This window comes from Clupea harengus, chromosome 9 (assembly GCF_900700415.2).
Source record: "Clupea harengus chromosome 9, Ch_v2.0.2, whole genome shotgun sequence".
Classification (NCBI taxonomy): domain Eukaryota; kingdom Metazoa; phylum Chordata; class Actinopteri; order Clupeiformes; family Clupeidae; genus Clupea; species Clupea harengus.
In genome coordinates, this window is record NC_045160.1 from 12,597,597 (window position 1) to 12,618,103 (window position 20,507).

The 20,507-nt window shown below is 41.1% G+C and overlaps 1 protein-coding gene and 1 long non-coding RNA gene across 3 annotated transcripts; one reads left to right on the forward strand and one right to left on the reverse strand.

The window, feature by feature from the left end:
* Nucleotides 1-8,004: 8,004 nt before the first annotated feature.
* LOC116217890 lies at nt 8,005-13,052 on the forward strand. 2 transcript variants are annotated; one of them, XM_031573489.2, is made up of 11 exons: nt 8,005-8,323; nt 9,208-9,319; nt 9,434-9,672; nt 9,796-10,072; nt 10,253-10,430; nt 10,563-10,639; nt 10,884-11,064; nt 11,602-11,850; nt 12,002-12,173; nt 12,282-12,430; nt 12,650-13,052. In XM_031573489.2, exons 3-11 carry the CDS (start codon nt 9,593-9,595, stop codon nt 12,826-12,828), a joined length of 1,542 nt encoding a protein of 513 aa, XP_031429349.1. In that variant the 5' UTR covers nt 8,005-8,323; nt 9,208-9,319; nt 9,434-9,592; the 3' UTR covers nt 12,829-13,052. The 2 variants fall into 2 exon arrangements, with proteins under 2 accessions (XP_031429349.1, XP_031429348.1); XM_031573488.2 differs by having other exon boundaries at nt 8,005-9,319.
* A 2,828-nt stretch (nt 13,053-15,880) lies between these two features.
* LOC116221833 lies at nt 15,881-19,763 on the reverse strand. Its single transcript, XR_004164301.2, has 5 exons — nt 18,725-19,763; nt 17,701-17,807; nt 17,266-17,300; nt 17,085-17,160; nt 15,881-16,907 (listed from the first exon to the last, which is right to left on the reverse strand). It is a non-coding gene; the product is annotated as an uncharacterized LOC116221833 (long non-coding RNA).
* Nucleotides 19,764-20,507: the final 744 nt, after the last annotated feature.

Sequence of the window (20,507 nt, forward strand, 5' to 3'; positions counted from 1 at the left end):
TTTGATGTGCCACATGCATGAGTGCTGTTGCCACTGCTATTAGTCATTAGCTTGAATTTCACTCAGGGACACAAGGGTCACTTTTATCCTCGCCACTCCCAGTGTAACATCACCCCTACAGAAAGCGTTCCAGCCATTATTCCCCTTCCACTACCCCCCCCAACGGACAACACACTGCAGTGTGTATGTGACACAGTGCTTCTGGATACAAACATAAACACAAACACCTCATGGCTTTCAAGTGGGGATAAAGACTTGCGCAGCAAGTGTGCATTGCAAAGACCAGCCCCTTAGCATGGACCAAGTATATGAAGATAAATCGGTGAAGAGTTTGTTTGCATGTGCGTTTATGTGGGGAGCTTGGTGTGTGGTTCCTCTTTTGAAATGTTTGACTAGCTATTGGTTCACATCGTTAAATCTAGGAATTGAAATATTTTTTGATTATTTGTTTTTGCAGTTTATTTGGGTGAGGGGGGGTCTTTCAAGAGATAAAGCTTTGTGTGAAGGTCACAGCTCTCCATTGAGGAGATATCAAACCTATACAGCTAAATTTATGATTATTCAGTTATTTGTTACAGTTGTGGACTGGCTGAGTGGACCTCGCAGATCCTGTTAATTAAACCCTATTCAGCACACTCACACACCACTAAATTTTCATGTTATTGTTGGAATGTTCCGTCATAGCTGCATGCAAGCACTTTGGCTGTGTACTGCCAGTTGAACAGCAGTGTTCAGTGTGAAGCTTCCTCTGCTCAGACACGGATGTTTCAGTTGATCATTCAGAATTCAGAGAGGAGCTATTGCCTGCCTGAGTCATATTTACCATCTTTATTTCCGTCAATCTGTTTTTGGTATTTTTTTTAATGAAAAATGAATAAAACTTACATTATTTGCAGAGATAAATAAGAAATGTCTCTAGTTGGTTCTTACATCTGGTCATCCAGTATCAAAATCACCTCTAAAAATCTTGAAATCTGAGCGTCACACAGTGGTCAATACTGACGTGAAGCTGCAGATTTCAGCATTCCAAAGAGTTTCTAAGAGTTGTGCCCTCACCAAAGTGGATAAGGGTTCAGGGAGGTCGGAGTGATGCGGAAATGCAGGTGTATTAAGGGTGTGTAAAATCAACTATGATTTATTTTTCCCTTGTTGTAGTTTTTGGGTTATTTGTTTTTTGTGTAAATGAAGGGTGACACCATGTTTCTAGTCTTCATTTATTTGTATTTGTTGTTGCATGCAAATGTGAAGAATTGAGGCAAAAAAAAGTAACAAGGCGGTGCCTTTTCTTTTTTTTTTATACAATTTCAGTTCCTCTCAAATGGAATCTGTTGCATTCACAAATGAACAAATGGACTAATGAACCAGGGTGTATTCCAACAAAGTGTTGTGATAACACATAGCTAACTGATAGAGGAAATGTTTGAACCGTCTCCTCTCTAGCTACAGTGGCTATGATATAATGATGTTTTGGGGAATATAGTCAAGGTTGAGCCCCAGACATGATATGCCCTAAACAAAAGTGGGATTGGATGCAGGTTATACTTCCCCTAAACTTTTAATAGATGCATAGTATTTAGGGAGACACTAGAGGCAAACAGTTGCGATTAGACATGTATCCATAAGGTGCGCTGCTAGACAAAGGAAGGAAGGAAGGGAAGAGAAACCATTTTGGACTCCTCTTCAACAGCTTCTGAGACTGCCTCTGATTCTGTTCTGTGGCTCGGACAAGGAACCCGGCCAGTGAATACTGCAGATGAGGTCGGCTGTCCTCACTGCGGCTCAGATAGACCATTACTGTGATTGTTGTGTCAGGAGAAAAGAGTGATGCATCAGCCAGTCTGCTTGCTTTCTTTTCAAAGGGAAAGGGTTTTTTATTCTATGCCAAGACCGATGGACATTTTCTTTTATCTCTTGTTTTTGGTGAACTACCATAGACACAGCATTGGAGTAAAGACACGTGGCCACTGTACTTGCGTTGTCGAGAATAGGAATGAAATGTTTATGTTTTATGTTCCAAATGATAATGTCGTTATCATTCTGTCCTCTGCAGTGCTTTGAATGTCAGTTGGGAGTGGGACGGCAAAAGGACATGTTACTTTGTTGACTTGGCCATTGACTATCTTTCTTTTCCAGTTTTCCATTTTTGTCATGCTACATACATGATGGATGAAGTCAGATTGATATTAAAACTGTTCATGTTTTGCAAAGTGAACGAAGCCTTGGATGTTTTTTTTGTCATTGTTTCATTTTGACAATGTATGACAAAACAATCCACTGTTCTACAGGCAGATTCTGTAATGAGCATAGAAAATGTATACATTCAGTAAATAAGCAGTGACAGCAAAAGACAGAGGTCAAATAAGAAGACTTACATTTATTGCAAAGAGCATAGAGAATGAGTCACATTACCACTTGCATGCATTGATATGGAGGGCATGCTATCTTGACTCTGGTTTCCTGCGATGCTTGCGGTGCTGAATTCACCCGCTTGCCTTGGTGGAGCCTTTTTCTGAGATGCTCCTGTAGAAACCCAGTTTTAGGTTAATAGTTCCTCCCTGGGGAGAACTAGGCGTCCTAACATTTATAAAGCAAACAGGAAAAAAGAATCCACACAATCCACACATTAGGTAGCAACGAGAGAGCAGAACCACCAGCAGCCCAGAGTTGCCAAATCATGGCACACAATGACGCATGTATACAGTGATGCTAGAGTGTTTGTGAACCCCTTTGAGATTTCTGCACATTTCTGCATAAATATTACTTTAAATATGATTTGATCTAGATGGTTAGATCATCAATTATTAAAGATATTCAGAATTCAGTATAATTTACAAAGTAGTGTATTATTCATCTATTTATTGACAAAGTGATCCAACATTGAATGACCTTGGTGTGAAAAACTCTGCCAAATCAGCCAAGGAATCGGTAAGATCGGTGATTAGTAATGGGTTCAGTGTGATCAGTGATCAATAAGACATTCAGTGTGATCAGAAAGGGGTTCAGTGTGATCAGTGAGGGGTTCCCTATTACAGCGAGATATAAAGTAGCAATGGAGGTGTTAGGGGATGAGACCACCTTGTGTTCTGTTTGAACAGGATTGGTTCATTATAGTGGTGTTATTCACTTTACTCACATAGCTGGTGCCTTGACAGTCCCTCAGACATGGAAATTGCTCCACTATTGATGATGCCAGCATTGCCTTTGTTCCTGAAGTAAGACTTCACAACAACAGACATGTACATTTGTTAATGCTGCCAAGCAACATTTTTGCTATAGGAAAGAAAGAAAACGAAAGAAAGAAGAAAGAGACAGACAGAAATAAAAGTGGTAGGTATAATTTCCCCTGGCATTAGGAACCATATATCAAAAAAGCAGTAAGGTATGGGTATATATACAGTATATTTACAGTATATTTATATTTATATATATATATATATATATATATATATATATATAAGGGATAATGTATTGTCCGTCAATCAAGCTGTTTTCCCTTATTTGGTAGGCTCATTAATAATGATGATGAGCTCTGCTCTGATTGGCTGGTTTACAGTGAGGCACCGTGATGGTTCACACAGATAAAACTGTGAGAGTTGAACCATGGAGCGTTTGGTCATCTAACCGTGTATGTATGAAAACAAGAAAAACGGAGATTGGACATTAACGCTTCTGAGTGGTAAATGTTGTCATATAGGCTAGTGTTTCCAGTAACAATCTGCCACACTTAAATTAGCTCTAATACCCTCCCTTCAGATTAGCCACAACAACTACTATTAGCATAGTTATAACTTTGGTTTTAGCATTGTAACAAGAACATTGTAATTATTTTGCAGCTCTGTCAACAATGATTTGGCTATGCTAGTTTGGATATGCAGTTTTTATTAGCAACTCCAGACTGCAAGGGCAGCCTCTCAATTTGTTGTTTAGGCCTATTATCAATTAAGAGTGCTGCTTTCAAATTTCGTGATTTTAGTAGACTATCGATTTGATATTTGTTCAGGTAACCAAAAGTACTGACAATATGAAAGCCTCTTGTCAATGTCAGTATTCCAAACTTACTGATGTTATTTACTACTCCCCTGCTGTATATGCTGTGTATCTGATTAGGACTTACCTTCCTAGCCTAGGCTACCAATAATTAACAAGCGTACGTGAATGGTTCTAAACATACATTTTTGGCCAGTAAAATATTTTAAGAATGGGGATAGGGGATAGCCCAGGGGATAGAATGTCCTTAATGCAACACTTCCTGCATGAATCTGGCAACAACAGCTGAACCCTTTCTTGACTTTTCATATACAGCTGCTGATTCGCAATGGAATAAGCTTCTCTAGTCAGGTTTAGCAAGCCCTTGTCTCCCCTGCCTTCATGAAACAGTCTGCTGGGGAAGGATCCTCTCTGTAATTGGGTTAGGTTCTTCCTGTCAAGTTTCATTCTATCCATGAGACTCACAGATTTTCAACATTTGTCAATATTCAGAATCATTGAACAACTTCTCAAAGTGAACCAGACCTGTTTGTGAAATGCCTTGCAAATGTAACAATATGCTTGCATGTGTGGTCTTTTGTGTGTATGTGTGGACAGTGGGGATGACTCATGGATTTTCCATCACTGACCTAACTGATTTCAGTCATTTTAACTTGACAGGTATGCAGGACCTGCACTCTCTCTTCTCTCTGTTGCTCTTCCTCTAGATCTTGTGCCTCTTGTACCACTAGGACCTCACTCTCTTCTCCTCCTCCTCTCTCTAGCTCCTCCTCTTCGCCCTCTGCCTCTCGTATCAGAGGCACCTTGCCAGCCCTCACTGGCTTCACTTGACACTGGTGAGGTGAGTACGCACCGCACTTCATAACTGAGGTCTGCATCGTGCGGCAAAAAGGAAGAACAGTAGGCTACTACTCCAAAATAGATTTAAATGATTTATACGTTCTCTGTTAAATAGAGCAATATGTTATATTATCGGGGCCTGGAAAGAAGTAACTCCAGCTTCAGTGTGTAGCCTACTTTCGGAGCAGTAGGCTTGTTTTCGGGATAACTGGCTTAGCTTTGGCTAACGTACATAGCCAGCCATGCATCTAGCTAACTCTGACAGAGTATAAAAAATAATGAGCTGGTTTATAATTTGCAAACAATAGAAACACTGCAAATGTATCGTTCGTGTAGGCTCAGTGTCCTCAACCTGTCAACCGGTGTGATCTTTGAGTCTGGGTAGGGAGGAGGCAACGCTCTCCAATATTTAGAATTTGGAATGCAGTACCAATTTGAAATGCTTGGTCTCAGCACTACATATTGCTCCTTTAAGGCCAGGTTTACATTGCAGCTTTTTGTTTATGTGATTACAACGAGATTTTTTTTCTGCGCTACAGTTGACTGAATTGACTGATCAAAAGAGTGCTTTCTTTTTGCCCTCTGCATTCTTGGGGGCACAGACAGCATACTTCAGTTATTAATGTTTGATAAAACACATTTCAGATATGATCTTACCTCATCCTTGCATGAGCATATAAAATTGAATGAATTGATTCATGATGAATTAATCTACTCTTACCAGCAGGTGGCTCAATTTACAGGCCCTAAGGCAGTAGTGAGGCTGGACAGAAGTGCAGCCCTCAATAGATTACATTACACACCAAAATCATCAGTTAGCAAACTGTATAGTTGTCCCAATTGTGTGCTCCTGAGTATGGCATCTCCCTATCAGTATTTTAAACGCCATTGAGAAAGTTTGGCGAGTGCACGCGCAAATCTTGCATCCATATTCTTTTTAATATGTTATTACATATGTACAGGGATGTGTGACGATGTGATCGTCCCTTCAGGTGAATATGTGCTCTGGATGCCATGCCATCGAGCCGGGCTCTTTGCTGTGGCGGTCAGAGCGCATGTTTGGCACCCTGTAGACCCGGGTTCGAGTCCGGGTGGGCTCTCCCTTCGCTACAAATGGTGTCAGAAGTGGGATGCCCTGCTGTGAGGTCATCGGAGGCGCACCTGTGAACATTGTGTGGGACCCCCAGGAATGTTGACCCCGTGTGAAGGACCCAATGGTTGGGTGAAGCACCGTGTGAAGGACCCCATGCTTGGGTGAAGCACTTGTGTGGGGTGCTCTGGAAGGGAGAAGCATGATTGGTGTATGCGTGAGGGATGTCTGTGTACATGAAGCGCATGGGTGCGCTTCCCGAAGGTGAGGGCAGTGTGACGATGTAATGGTCCCTGCAGGTGAATATGTGATCTGGCTGCCATGCCGTCGAGCCGGCTCTTTGGTGTGGCGGTCAGAGCGCATGTTTGGCACCCTGTAGACTCAGGTTCGAGTCCGGGTGGGGTGACCACGCTCTCCCTTCGCTACAAATGGATTACTGAATGGGCCTACCGGGCCCAGGTGCCCATGAGCTCAGGGGGCCCCTAAGCCAGAGCCTCTGCGTGAAGTCGCTGTTATGTATCTCTTATTTGCGGTTGAAAGAGGTGTATTTTGTTAATTTGCTGTTGGCTTTAGTTGAGTGTACCTGCGCTGTGTTAGAAAATGTGAATGTGCGCCAGGGGCATAACTATAGACAATGCAGCCAGTGCGGAGGGTTCGTAGGCAAAGGAGACCCTGCCTTATTACTTTTCTCGGACATATGACTGTCAGAGTATCGCTAGTTTAATGCGACTGTGAACAAACGATTTGTTTTGGATTCTCCAGGATACCTTATGCTATATAGGCCCTCAAAATGGCAAACCTGTCTCTGTCATGGTTTTCATCATTTTTGGGGGATTTGCTACATATAAAATGAGTTGTATAGTTGATTCAGATAAATGGCAGTCAATCTTTTCCAACAAAAACTGAATGTAAACATAGGTCAAATCTTTGCATGAGTTATACATTTTAGTGCCAATTCATATTAAGTATAATGTAGTTGTAATGTAAGTACAGTTAAGTTGTAAATCAGTTATAATGATCAGTTCTCTTCATGTGGGTGCGTGTTATTACCTGTTACTATCTTCCTCTTACCTGATCATGCAATCCTCATGTTCCATATTCCTTGATTTGGATGTTTCTGATAATCTAATACATTTTAAAAACGTATATCTAATTTTGTCATAACCATCCAACAAAATGTTTTGTGTAATGAAAGAGATGTGCATCCAAACTCAAGTAGGCCTAGTAAAATACAGTGACACTTTTTGTCCACAAAAGCCGAACAAAGTTCAAGGATGTGAAGAAATTACCAACACACAATGTCCTATTATGTGTTGTGTGGATTACATTGTGATGTGTTCAGGTGAACTTGCATTAATTGCACATATCCAGCTTCTATCTAAACTTGAAGGGTCCCACAGCTGTTTAGGAATATAGTAGATTCTATAACAGTGAATACTGGAACATGTCTTCCACCTCTGTTGGAGCTAGAATGTTAGGGCAGAAACATCACCTAGGTTACAAGATCTTTAGTTCATCACCAAGCTTACAAGATCTTTAGTTCATCACCAAGCTTACAAGCTCTTAAGTTCAGGTTAGAACTTTTTCTTCACTCTTCATTGACTTTATTAGCTACTTAAGCATTATAACATGAACGTGAGTGGGGTTGGTAAAGGATGGTCTCACGGCTGAGATTTGGCCGTGGTCACTTGGCCTCCTGCCTACGGCCTAATCACAGCCGTGAGGATATCCTTTAGCAATCCCATGAACATGAGTTTAATATTGCTTTTATACAAAAGTTTTAAAGGGGACATATTATGAAAATTCCACTTTTTTAGTGCTTCTACACGTTAATTTGGGTATCTGGCATGTCTACCGACCCAAAAACTCTGGAAAAAAACAACTCCCGCGATTTGTTATGGTTCTTGTACGTCAGAAACGTCATGCTTGGGTGCCAGCGAATGAGCTTCCTTAACAGTGTCCTGTCACAATGATTTGGGCGTCTCTCTTACATGGCCTTGGCCCGCCCCCCCATCACATCCCCCCGCCCCCCCTACACTCACTTATAGATAGGATCTTTGCCAAAGAATTTCACTTCATTTTTGAAAACCTCGGATACACTTGGGAAAGCTAGCTATCAGCATTGAGAAAATGAAGCCCTCAAGATGCTCTGTGGTCGGCTGCACAAGTCAGCACAGATCTGTACATAATGTCCCAGCCTCAGAAGAGACAAGAGTGAAATGGATTGAATTCATATTTAATGGTAATGTTCCGGAAAGAATTGGCAAAAGTCTGTTGGTGTGCGCAAGCCATTTTGAATTGGACTGTTTTACCAATTTGGGCCAATATAACGCTGGACTGGCAACAAGATTGACCTTGCAAGCGGGATCGGTACCATCTATTCGTCGCAGTACAGACGAGGCAATTGTAAGTATCTTTCAAAAAAAATATTTTGACCGTTTAGTCAATAGTGTGGGCGGTTAGCGACGTTGCCAATGTTAGAGGGCTTGGGGGATGTTAGATAGCATGTTGCGTTTTGGGGAAATGTGTACTTGTATCTAATTTTCTCTAACAATAACTTTACCATTAGCGTGTAAGATCTAGCCTCGGGGCTGGCTGGTGTATATAGCTCTTGCAGTTTATTCGCTAAAGATGTGTGGCCAATATGATTTTCTCTGTTGGCTATGTGATTCCTTAGGCTAGTCATGTGCCTTGCACAGCAGTTCGTTTGATGTAATTCCTGTGAGAATTTACGTTTGCATGGGTATATAGTGCCTACCGCAAACAACACGATTACTGTGCACTAGTTTGGTAGTTGAAGGTTTTCGAGATTAATTGTTGACACAAAATAACCTGACAGTGAAAGGATAGGCTTTGTGTAAAAGTTAGCGACATTAGCATGTTGTACTGTGTAGGAGCCAACATGTGGCTAACGCATTTTTGTGTGAACGGTTAAGCTAGCCTATTTGATTAATGCTTACTTATACAGTAGATAGTTCGTTTGGATATCTATGGAGTGGAATTTGTGTCGAAGTATATATTGTCTTTATGAGAAATAGTTCTCTCATCCAAAAAAAAATTCCTTGTGAAAGGGCTTTGTATTGGGGTGGGGAGAGGTGTTAATAGTCCGCCTGCATATATGATTCAAGGCAATTAGCCCTCCTGTTGACACCTTTCGGGTTTCGACACAACAATGATAGGGTCATACATGTTAAATGGGAATTTATTTGTTCATGAACGACGTGATTAGCAGCTAAGAGACTCACCTGCATTTACCAAAACATGAATAACATTGCTGCTTTGTTGTTTAGGAAAGCACATCTAGGGTACGTCATGTCGCCTGCCAAACGGATTCACCAAAGATGTGCACAGTTGGCACGCAGCTTTCTGTGAAAACACTGCGACCTCACTACAAAAGTACAGGTTTGTTTACCCTCAGTTAGTTCATCATGTCATTGATTGTGTCTCCGTGTTAACGTTGTAACAGCATTTTATTAGTTGTGACTCCAAGGATACTGAATGTCTGTTTTATCATAGGCACAGAAAACTGTGCCCTGCACTGATGTCGGTGTTGGAACCTCAGCTGTGGCCTTCAAAGCATCACAGCCATTCCTAACGTCGACACCAGTAAAGAGGCCAAGTAAGAGACCTCGCTTGGAGGAGGAAGAGGACAACCCTTTTGAGGGAAGTTCAAGTATGGATTTCGGAGAACCACAGGATTCTAGCTATGATCCCGATGACTCAGTCACAGTCTTGACTGAATCAGCAGATGAGACGTGAGTGACTCAATATTGAATCTAAACATTTTAATAATCAGATGAATTACATTCCTACACTTATTTTTAGCTGTAGCAGCATGGAAGTTATTTTTTTGGGTGAAATCTTTGTCTTTTTAATAGAATGGAATCTTCCAACCCTGTTCATAAGACACCCACATATATTGTCTATGAAAACTGCCTCCTGGAGCTGTTTGAGGTGTGCCCTGTGTGTCGGCGGGTGACAGATGTGCAAACAAGAAGGGTTGGGACATTCCTCTCTGTAGAACAGAAGTGCCCACACTGTCAGTTCTACAGAAAATGGAATAGTCAGCCTCTTCTTGGTAGCACTCCTGTTGGGAACATCCAACTGTCAGCTGCAGTGTATGCCACTGGTGCATCTTTCTTCAAACTGGAGAAGGTAATTGTTAATTGACTTTACCTTAATTCACAACATAATTCACTTGTAGTAATTAATTGAACATGGAATATTATCATCTGAATTTTCTGGAGTGAGATTATATATATATATGTGTTCATTTGTATCTACACACAATCCCAAAAGCAGTACTAAAGAGTCCTGTGTCTTTTTTGACCTCAGATATTCCGGGCAATGCAGTTGAGGATGTTTCAGTATGACACATTTCGAAGGCACGCCCGGATGTACATAGAGCCTGCAATCGTACACAGCTGGAAAACAGCGCAGGATGGCATGTTGGACCAGTTATGCCAGCGACAGAAAGTCATTCTAGGTGGTGACTTGAGGGCTGACTCACCAGGTATGTAATACTGACAGTTACTTTTCCATGAAAATGTCTTTGTTTAGACTAAGGGCTACTAAGAAAACAACATATCATACAATGACATGTGAAATGACTTATAAAGTAAAATAATTACATCTATTTTTGAAGGACATTGTGCCAAGTTTGGCAGTTACACGGTGATGGACCTGACGAACAACACTATTATTGATCTTCAGCTGGTTCAGGTGAGTAACATAAACTCCAATGCGTAAACTAAACTAAGGGGGGGGGGGGGGGGGTAGGTGTGTGTGAATAACACCACAGACAGGAAGTCTGTGCTGCTCACAAAAACCTTGGCATGGTCAAAAACAGAGGGAGGAAGATAGTCATGACTACTGAAATAATGAAAATGAAATAAATTCACTGAGATTGTTCGATATGTGAACAAAGTCCAGAAATAAAGCTGGTCAACCATTGCTTCATAATCAGAGCAATGAAGTCGGAGGGAGTTACCACATGGAGAAAGAGGGTCTGAAAAGGAGCCTCGCTCTCTTGGAGGCACGAGGTGTGACATTGGATAGCATTGTCACAGACCGCCACCCTCAAATCCAGAAATTCCTGAGGGAGGCCAACATCACACACTACTACGATGTTTGGCACATGGAAAAAGGTATTATTTCCTGTGTCTGTGTACCAGGTGGCTCATCAGGCTAAGAAAGTCCCTGTTCACATGTGAAAACTCTATGTTGGTTAATCTATGTATGCTTTCTCCCCACACCACTTTTGTTCATTATCAAAGTTATGGAGCACATCAATAATGATCACAAACTGGTGATTTCCTTATTCTATAATCAGAGCAGAAAGTTTTCATAATTGGCAATTTTGTAATTAATTAATTCACTCACTCATACAATATATTGAAGACATGCCCTGTTTAGAACATTATTTAGACTTTATGTGGGGATCATTCATTATATATTTCAATATATAACATATATTTTTATACTTAATTTCTGAGTTCTATGTGTTTTGTTTATTTATTTTGTCTGTTATGGTTTGTTTATTTATTGTTCATCTGTATTATGTACCCTCAATCAGGGCATTGCTGCAAAAGAGCCCTGTGCTCAGTCAATTCACCCTGAATAAATAATAATGATGATGATGATAAGGTGTCCGTGCATGACTAAAATGTTATTTTTATCATTAGGACTGTCGAAGAAACTTGTCAAGATTGCCCAGAACAAAGAATGTGAGAAACTGAAGAAGTGGCTCCCCAGCATAAAAAACCACATCTACTGGACAGCCGCTACATCAACATCAGGGCCAGAGAGAGTGGCAAAGTGGACCTCCCTCCTTAACCATGTCCAAGACATCCACTCCCATGATGACCCTGTTTTCCCCCAGTGTTTGCATCCGCTACGCATTTCAAGGGACAAGAGCAAATGGTTGACGGCAGGTATGTTCACCCAATTTGCATTGTAAATGTAAGGCTTGTGTTTATATACATGTACAATATATATGTATAAATACATATATATAAACAAACCTAATAACCAATGCCATAATCATTTTGAATCTATAGTTATGTTTTCCCCTTTTTTTTACAGGGACACCAGCCTTCAGCAGATTAGAGAAGGTGTTGACCAACAAGAGGGTTCTGAAAGATGTGGGGAAGCTGAGCCCTCACTACCAGACCTCGTCGTTGGAGTCTTTCCACAGCGTCATTCTGCGTTTTGCGCCCAAAAACGTAGTCTTTCCTTTTCTTGGAATGTTATGCAGGTAACAGTACGATCATTTTTTCAAAGAAATGTATACCTATTATGTATTATACAAACTATTATACACGCATACACACATGCTCTTATAAGTATTATTTTCTCCCCAAAGACTCTACCTGGCAGTCCTGCATTTCAATGAAAATGCTGGGCGTCCCCAAGCAACAAGTTCAGCTGGTGAGCCGCTATTTAAAGTGAACTTCCCAAAATACAAGAAGGGCGAGTGCACTGCAAAGCCGGTGAAAGCAGAGCCAACCTTCCGTGAGTCACAGGCTTTATTTGAAATTCCACCAAGTCAAACAATGTACAAACAGTATGTGAAACTTAAATAACATATACATTAACTGCTGTCTTTAAATGGTCTTCATAATAAATAGAATAATATAATTGCAAAATAATTATAAAAATAAAATAATAAATACAATATAAACAATAAATAAAAACAATGTAAAAGTTTTGGATTTTTTTTTTGTATTACAGAGTACGTGGATAACCTGTTGGACCTCATCTTTCACAAGGTTTTTCAGGACCCGGCCCCATATGTGAATGAGGTGCTGAAGATCCCAATACCCGCGGATCTCTCTGCCCAGTTTGAGAAACCTGACAAGCGGGAAGTTGTAGCCAGCTATGTGTCAAGGTTCAATCGAGGGCAGGTCTGAACCCCGTATACCTTCCTTGAGCATCAGGGAACACTCTTCGTATCTGGAGCACAACGCAGGACGGCAGGACCACCCTGATTCTCCGGCCCAGATAGCCCCAACACCAGCTAACAAAGCTTCTGTACGCCAAATACCTGTAACGTCTAAGCAAAGTTTACATTGTATAAGAGAATAAAAGGTGATACACATATATAAATTATTCCTTTGTTTACAGTATGGCTACAGATGGCACAAAGTGTAATTTTGTAATCAATGTTTTTATTATACTTTTTTTTGTATTTATTACATATGTACCAGCTATTACATTTAATAACTATGTTTAAAAAGCACTGTGGCATTCTTTCTAGCAATCTTTCTGACAATAAAAGTGTATAGAAACAGTTTTGTGTGCCTTTAGTGTTTGATAAGTAACATGTCAACATTTGACGCGTGTAAAATGAGCAGTTAGCAAAGTAATACAGAGGGAAGGGTCATTTATTGTATTTTTTTCCTCAGTCATATTTGTATTGCAGAAATGACTAACTCATGCATAAAAAAAAAAAACGTACTGCTCTATTCCTCTTAGACGTAAAGGCCCATAATCTGCCCTATAAACATTCGATGCATTCTGTAGTGAGTACACGTTCAAACACACAGGTTCAAGGCCTGGGTGATCGACCATACATGTAGTTGGGTTCTGAAGCTGCAGTAGTCTTCTTGTAACCTTGAATATTGAAAGTGTAAGTGACATGGAATATAAAACAGATGATGACTTCATATTTACAGTGCCATTCAAAATGAATTCACACTACCTGTGGTATCTCCCTGCAGCATACATGCTCAGGCTCCGTAGGCATTTGATCACACTTGCCACAAATACACCTGTATAAACAGAGTTTTAAAAAGTGACAACTTTGCAGGTAAAGTTTATTTGAAAGTTGTGTTCATATTACAGACATAAGTCATCAAATAAGTCATAAGTCATCAAATACAACGATTTAATAAGTAAACAAGGTTTAAACGCTAATTAATGGAGGTAAAAACGTTACCCCCACCCCTGCTTGGTCAATTACTGTTGTAAGATAACACTTTAGTTTACAGATGGAACTTTACTCATGTAGCATTTATATCTTTATGGCGTTCCCGTTACTTGCATTTACACAAACACTTTCACAAACAGTAACTTACATAAACACACTGTATTTGCTACATACTCATACATGCACAAACTATTCACGTACTCGAATCTCTAGCACCACTATGCTCTCAAAACCGCTAACAAGACTGTGAGACCTTAGCCAATGTACAAACAAAAAAAAATTAGAAGTGACAAAGTTAACTTACCATTCAGAAACGTCCTGTTGAGCCCTAACTTCTCGAACTTGTTCGGGAGCCTCTTCTTGTTCAGGGTCTGACTCTGGTTCAAAACGATATGGTTGCACGACGCTATCTTCATCTGCAGTAGCCATATTTCTACAAAGGTAATGGCTAGCTGGGCAGGCAGCAGCTAGGCGAGCGCATCTCGTGGGGGAGGGGGGAGCTGGCTCATTAGCATTTAAAGGAACAGGCACTCAAAACAGGTCAATCTGTGGGGAGGTGTTTTTGACAGGGTAAAAAGGGTGCTGTTTGAAATGATTCTTGTGGTATTTTGACCAAAATATGTTGCAAACATTTCATTGAGACCCCAAGGAACCATATCAACTTGTGGAAAAATGGGCATACGATGGCTCCTTTAATTCTGGCTAATTGAGTTTTCAGTGCGTTGCAAAGCAATGAAAACTGTCAGCAATAGTCCACCCCCTCTTAAGGTTTCGTGCTCAAGTTGTTACAGTGAATAACATGGTTGCCTAATCACTATATGTTGCTTCTGCCAAAACTTGTGCCGAATACTTTACTTCAATTGAATATTTAAATATATGACGTCACAAAGTTACTGACTAAACATACAGCCTACCCTGACGAACTATCATTCCAGTTGCATTGCCGTATTTGGTGCCTTGTATAAAATATGGTTTAAACCCACAATTGAAACGGAGTGGTGGAGATGAACTCAAACGCAGTCAGGAGTAAGAAAAAAGAATAAACCTTTACTGAAACAGAGTTCGGTACACGGGTAGTGTACCAGACTTTATTGATGAATTCAGCCAGGGAACAGGGGAATGGACACAAACAGGGCGTACTCACACACAAATGGGAAACACATAGAATTATGCAAGACTAACTTAAAGACAGGACTAGAAAAGACAGAACTAAACTACTCAGAGTCACACTCTGGAATAACAAGTCAAGGCAAGTCAAAAGGCAATAGGAAAACAAAACCAAGATATACGGTGTCTAACACCAGAAAAGACAAACTGGAAGTAATTAATAAACTAACAGGGGATACTAAACAAACACAGAGACTATAATTAAGGACACAAGCTGAAGATCCAACAACAAAGTCTAACTCTGGCTAATGAGTGCAAGGGCGCGGAACTGAGTGAATGTCACGAAAGACCTGGGGTCAGAGACACAGAACTCTGGGAAACGTAGGCGTGGAAGCCAGGAGGCACAGATCTCGCTGACGTGGAAGGCAGCGGACAGGGAACTTGCTGGGATGGAAGCCAGTGGACAAGGAAATCCAAGATACAGAGAAACAGGAGGCGGAATCCTGTGAAACACTGATGGGTCGGGAGCTGTCTCGGGCAGTCTCGGGCAGTAGTTTCGTCCATAGAGCGACGAGACAAGACACCAGAGTGAGGGGAGTGAGGAGTATATGAAGGGGAGTGCCAGGTGTGTGTGATCTGTGATTAGGAGATGTAAATGATGTGCAACTGGGAGTGCAAACGTGACTCATGCCCCACTCAGACGTGAGCGTTGCAATGCGTTGATCCAACGGATGAGGGAGGAGAAGTCTGGCGCATGGGGTTGTGTTGATAACGGAGACATTATTGTGAGATTGACAGGTCAACAAACCAATCATGCCACTAGCAAGCTGTTTACCTTGTGAGTAGTAGCATGCTAACATTAGATAGGTGGCTCAGACACCTCGCAAATCCTATCAGACGTATTTTTCAGTTACAATAACGGGGTGTATTTCTCTGTAACTTTAAAAAAAAATCTAAGCAAAAAAAAGTCAGTTTGGTCCACCATCTTTTTTTTTGAGCGTCTCGCTCTAGACGTAAGCATAAACGCGATCTGATTGGCTAGCACCTGTGCTGTCAGTTATGCATGAAAGGCAATTTGAATGGCTGACGCATGCGTTGCTTGCAGCAAAAGTTGAAAATTTTTCAACTTTTCGAGAGAACCGCAACGCAACGGAACCCAACGGAGCCACAATTCAGTTCGGCAAAGGATGACGTCACCCCATTCAAAGTGAATAGGGATCCGTCAACCTTGACGGATCAACGCATTCTAACGCATACGTGTGAGTGCGCCGTAATGATTTGAATGAGGTGCAGCAGAGGGTGTGCAAGTGAGAGTGTGCTAAAGGGGGCGTGGCCGGAGCGGATGTCAGCACAGATGTGACAGGTAATCAGTCCAATATCCAAGCAAACAATCAGGCAGAGGAAGACAATTCACAGGTAGATAAATCCAAAAGGGCAGAGGCAAAAGGGTAATCCGTAGAACAGGCTGATGTTGGTAACACAGTAAATGCTGATCGCTGGAAACACCAGGAAACTCGAGGAAATAACAATGCTCACAATGATCGCTAGAAACATAAAATGAACATAAAATGAACATACAATGACGTGAACGCAACGAGAAACAAGAATACACGGACTATATACAATAGGCGGGGCAGGGCGGGAGGAGTCAGACAAGAGGAGATAAAGGTAAACAAACACAAAACCGAAGAACACATGACAACACAAGGAAAACGAACTAAGAGACAGGACGGGGCTTAACAACAGTAACAATACTGTAGTTAGACATGATTTGTTTCTGAGGATATGGTCCTAGCGGCTGTTGTAGCGATGTCCTCTCTTGTGTGTCTTCTTGCTCTGTTTCCGTCTTCTCCTCTTTTTTTCCACCTTTGCCCTCTTCCTCATCTGACCCCATGGGCTGGACTCTCCTCCATGCCTGGCAAGCTTCCACTGATGTTTCCAATGGCTCCACGCCTAGGAGAAGTGAGGATATTTATGAAGTACCTAATTTTTCTTTTTTAGTCACAGATAATTATTGTTTTTATTAACCATTTTTTCTTGGCGGAAGTCACGAAACAGCAACAAAAATTAAGTCCACTTCCTCGCTCTCAGTAGGACTCAAGTGCGACAGAGTTGTCTAGTTGCCCCTACCTGGCGGCTCCAGAAACTCCATAGTGTTACTTTAAGTCCACTTCCTCACTCTCACTAGGACTCTGACTCACAATCACTGGAGAATATCAACGACAAATGCACACAATTATAATAAATCTTATTTATACCCAGTTGTTTTTGGGACCAGCTGTGATTGGTCTGTGATTGTGGTTAGACTTACCATCATGATGAGGTTCTGGCAAGGTCCTAGTTCCACTGTGAAAAAGTAAAAGTGGACAGAAAATGAAACATGGGAACACAGTAGCTAATTAAGGTCTTTAACATCACAACAAATCAAATACAATAGCAACTCTTCGAGTATGAATGCCACAGAATTAACTCTTGAGGCCACAAAACTAACAGTTTGTCTCCAAACAAAGACCACAATGTTACACAATCAATTATGATATGTTTATCTGAAAAGATTAGCCTACAACTACTAATAACAAATAATAGCATGTCTCCTAATGTTCATTACCACTTCTTCACCAAAATCTTAAATGGAGCATGTGTCCTAATGTTAGCTCCCACTGGCAGCTCCTACTTGGGTGTAAGCCTTCAACTCATCTTAGAAGCAGACCTGTTTACTACTCAGTGCTAAAGTGGATCAACTCACGAGACAGGGATGTGAAATGGGTGACACCTCCTAAGGGGGAAGGATCTGTCCCCAATCACCACTACTGCATTGAAGCCATATGGGTCATCCACACACTGCTGTGAGACCTGCAGACAACAGACATTTAATTCATGTGGGTTTAATAGCATATTATTGGAATAGTGTTGGAAACGATCATGATTAGCACACACAACAACCTCTCACAATGAATCGGACAATATAGAACCCCAATGTGTACTAGCATGCTAAATGTGTTAGCCGCACAGCATAAGTAAGCATAGAGTTATGCAAACAATGCATTCGATGAAATAGCTATTGAAATAATTTTAATGGTAGTTAATCATCATAGTTATTACATACTAGGACTGTTGAAGACAGTACCGTTTCTTCAGCAGCGTTCGACGAAGCCATGCTGTGGCTTTAGTTCCTAAGCTGACGGAACTACCTTCACTCTTTTGGAGAAAATTTCGGAATTTTTGAAAAAAGGTCCAACCACCACTTGAAATGAGATCAATACTGAATAAGAAAAGAACCTGTTTGCTTAAATCTTAAAGGGAAAAAGCCATGAGGGTGACTGTTAAAGCTGACAGAACCCGCTACCTTAACTGTTCCGGAGTAGAACAAGAAAAAAAGGTCCCACCACCACTTCAAAATCAAATCAATACTGAATAAGAAAATAACCTGTTCACTTAAACCTTAAAAATAGAAAAATGTGTATTGACAACATTCTGACGACAAACTAACAGAGCAGGGGCGTCATTCTCTACCTTTAAGAAGCTCTTGAAGACCCAACTCTTCAGAGAGCACCTTCCTTCCTAACTTGCACTTCTACTAGTACTTAACTTGCAGTAACATTCCTGCACTTTTTTTCTATTTCTTATGTAAAATAGTATTTATTGTTACACTAAGTCTCTATTGCTCGTAGCTTGACTGTTCTCTCCCTTGAACGTCGCTTTGGACAAAAGCGTCTGTTAAATGACTAAATGTAAATGTGATAAACAGATATACAAAAACACTGACTCACCAAACCATATTTCCAATTTGAGGTATCCAGACGACTCAGTGCTCATGAGACAAGGTTTCTCCCTAACCCTCTAGCCCTCTGAAACATCTTGCTGGCTCTTTGGCGTCGTGGTCAGGGTGCAGGTTTGGTACCCTGTAGACCCAGGTTCAAGACCAGGTGGGGTGACTGCTCTCTCCCTTCGCTACAAATGGTGTCAGAAGTTGGGTGGCTTGCTAATAGAGGAACTTCAAACATTCTTCAGCATGTAGCAAGGCTGCAATTCCCTTTTTTGTATGTGAGCAGGAGGAGCCAAAAGGATATTTTTGACAGCACAGTTCCTCATAAAGTTTAAATGTTGCACAGCCCTAGACCACAGACCAGACTGCTCTGACAGGATTTGAAAATGTGTTAATGTGTCAATTTGACCAAAAGTATGTCACGGGGTGACTAGATTCAGTGGGGGAGGAACGACACACCAGGGAATGAGTTTCCTACGGGGAACGGTTTAAACGCAACACCCTAGCCTAGTTGTAAACAAAGAGCCTAATCGTCGCCTATTCATTAATTCATCAGGCAAACTAGCTTCAGGTGTGCGGCAGGGAATAACTAAGCTGGCGATAGGTGAACTGTATGAGTATAGTCAATAATTCAATGCATCTTATACCTAGTTGTAATTGTTGCTTTTATTTGGACTTAGGCTAGAATGTAAGCATTTCTGGTTGAATATACTTATGATGGTTTGACCTGAATGAGGTATGATAAGTGGTCTCACTCTCCTTGGTCAAATTAGAGTGTCTGATGGCCCTGGGCCTCATGAATACAGGGTGACACCCCTTATACTCAGAGGGCATATAACTGAAATGTTACAATGGCTGATTAGAAGATTCTTAGGTTAAGCTCTGTACTTCAGTCTGTCTCCCTTGGTGCGCACCATTATACAAGATTAAACCTGTATGTGTGTATATGTATGTGTATATATATATATACGTACATATGTATATTGTGCTATTATATATACAGTATGTGTAGAAAGAAATAGGAATACAATATAAATGAAAATAGTGATAAAAAAAATTAAAAAATAAATAAATAAATTTAAAAAAATAATAATAATAGCAGAGTCCCCCAATTGAGGGGGGGTGGTGGCGGGATTATTAATAAAAAAAAAAAAAAAAAAAAAAAAAAAAGATTAAACCTGTTTCCTGAACTGATCATATCTCAGACTGAGTCTCCAATATATGGTATAAAAATATTACCATCAATATACACCAGGTATCCGTATGGGACAGAAAAAAGGATTTGAGGAGAAGGCGGCATTGAGTTGGAAACCAACGGTGACCAGATGGGCAAGCTTCCAAACAGACGCGGAGTTAACGCAGAACTCGCATTCTGCCAGATCTGGACTTAGCGACCCCTCTAGCCACGTCCGTTGTGGGAAGCCTGAGCGTAGCATATCGAAGGATATCGGAGTGGAAGACGTCACTAACTCCGCTAAGCTAAGTAGCCTACCTCCATGCCTATTCTGTAGCTGACGACTGTGGGCTAGCCGTCTGCCAAACGACTCTCCTGTTCCTGTTGGTCGACACTGGTTCCCAGGTTACCCTGTTTTTCGAAGGCCTGTGTAAAGAACTCTTTGATGTCCAACAACTCCAGGGAGCAGAAGCACCATGGCTGACCTTGCGGGGAGCCAATGGACTAGACATCCCCTACATTGGCTCTGTGGTCAGCGATTTCCAGATTCGAGGCATCACCGTGTCCCAAAAGGAGGTCGTCATCGATATATATTTTCCACAAACAGTCTCAA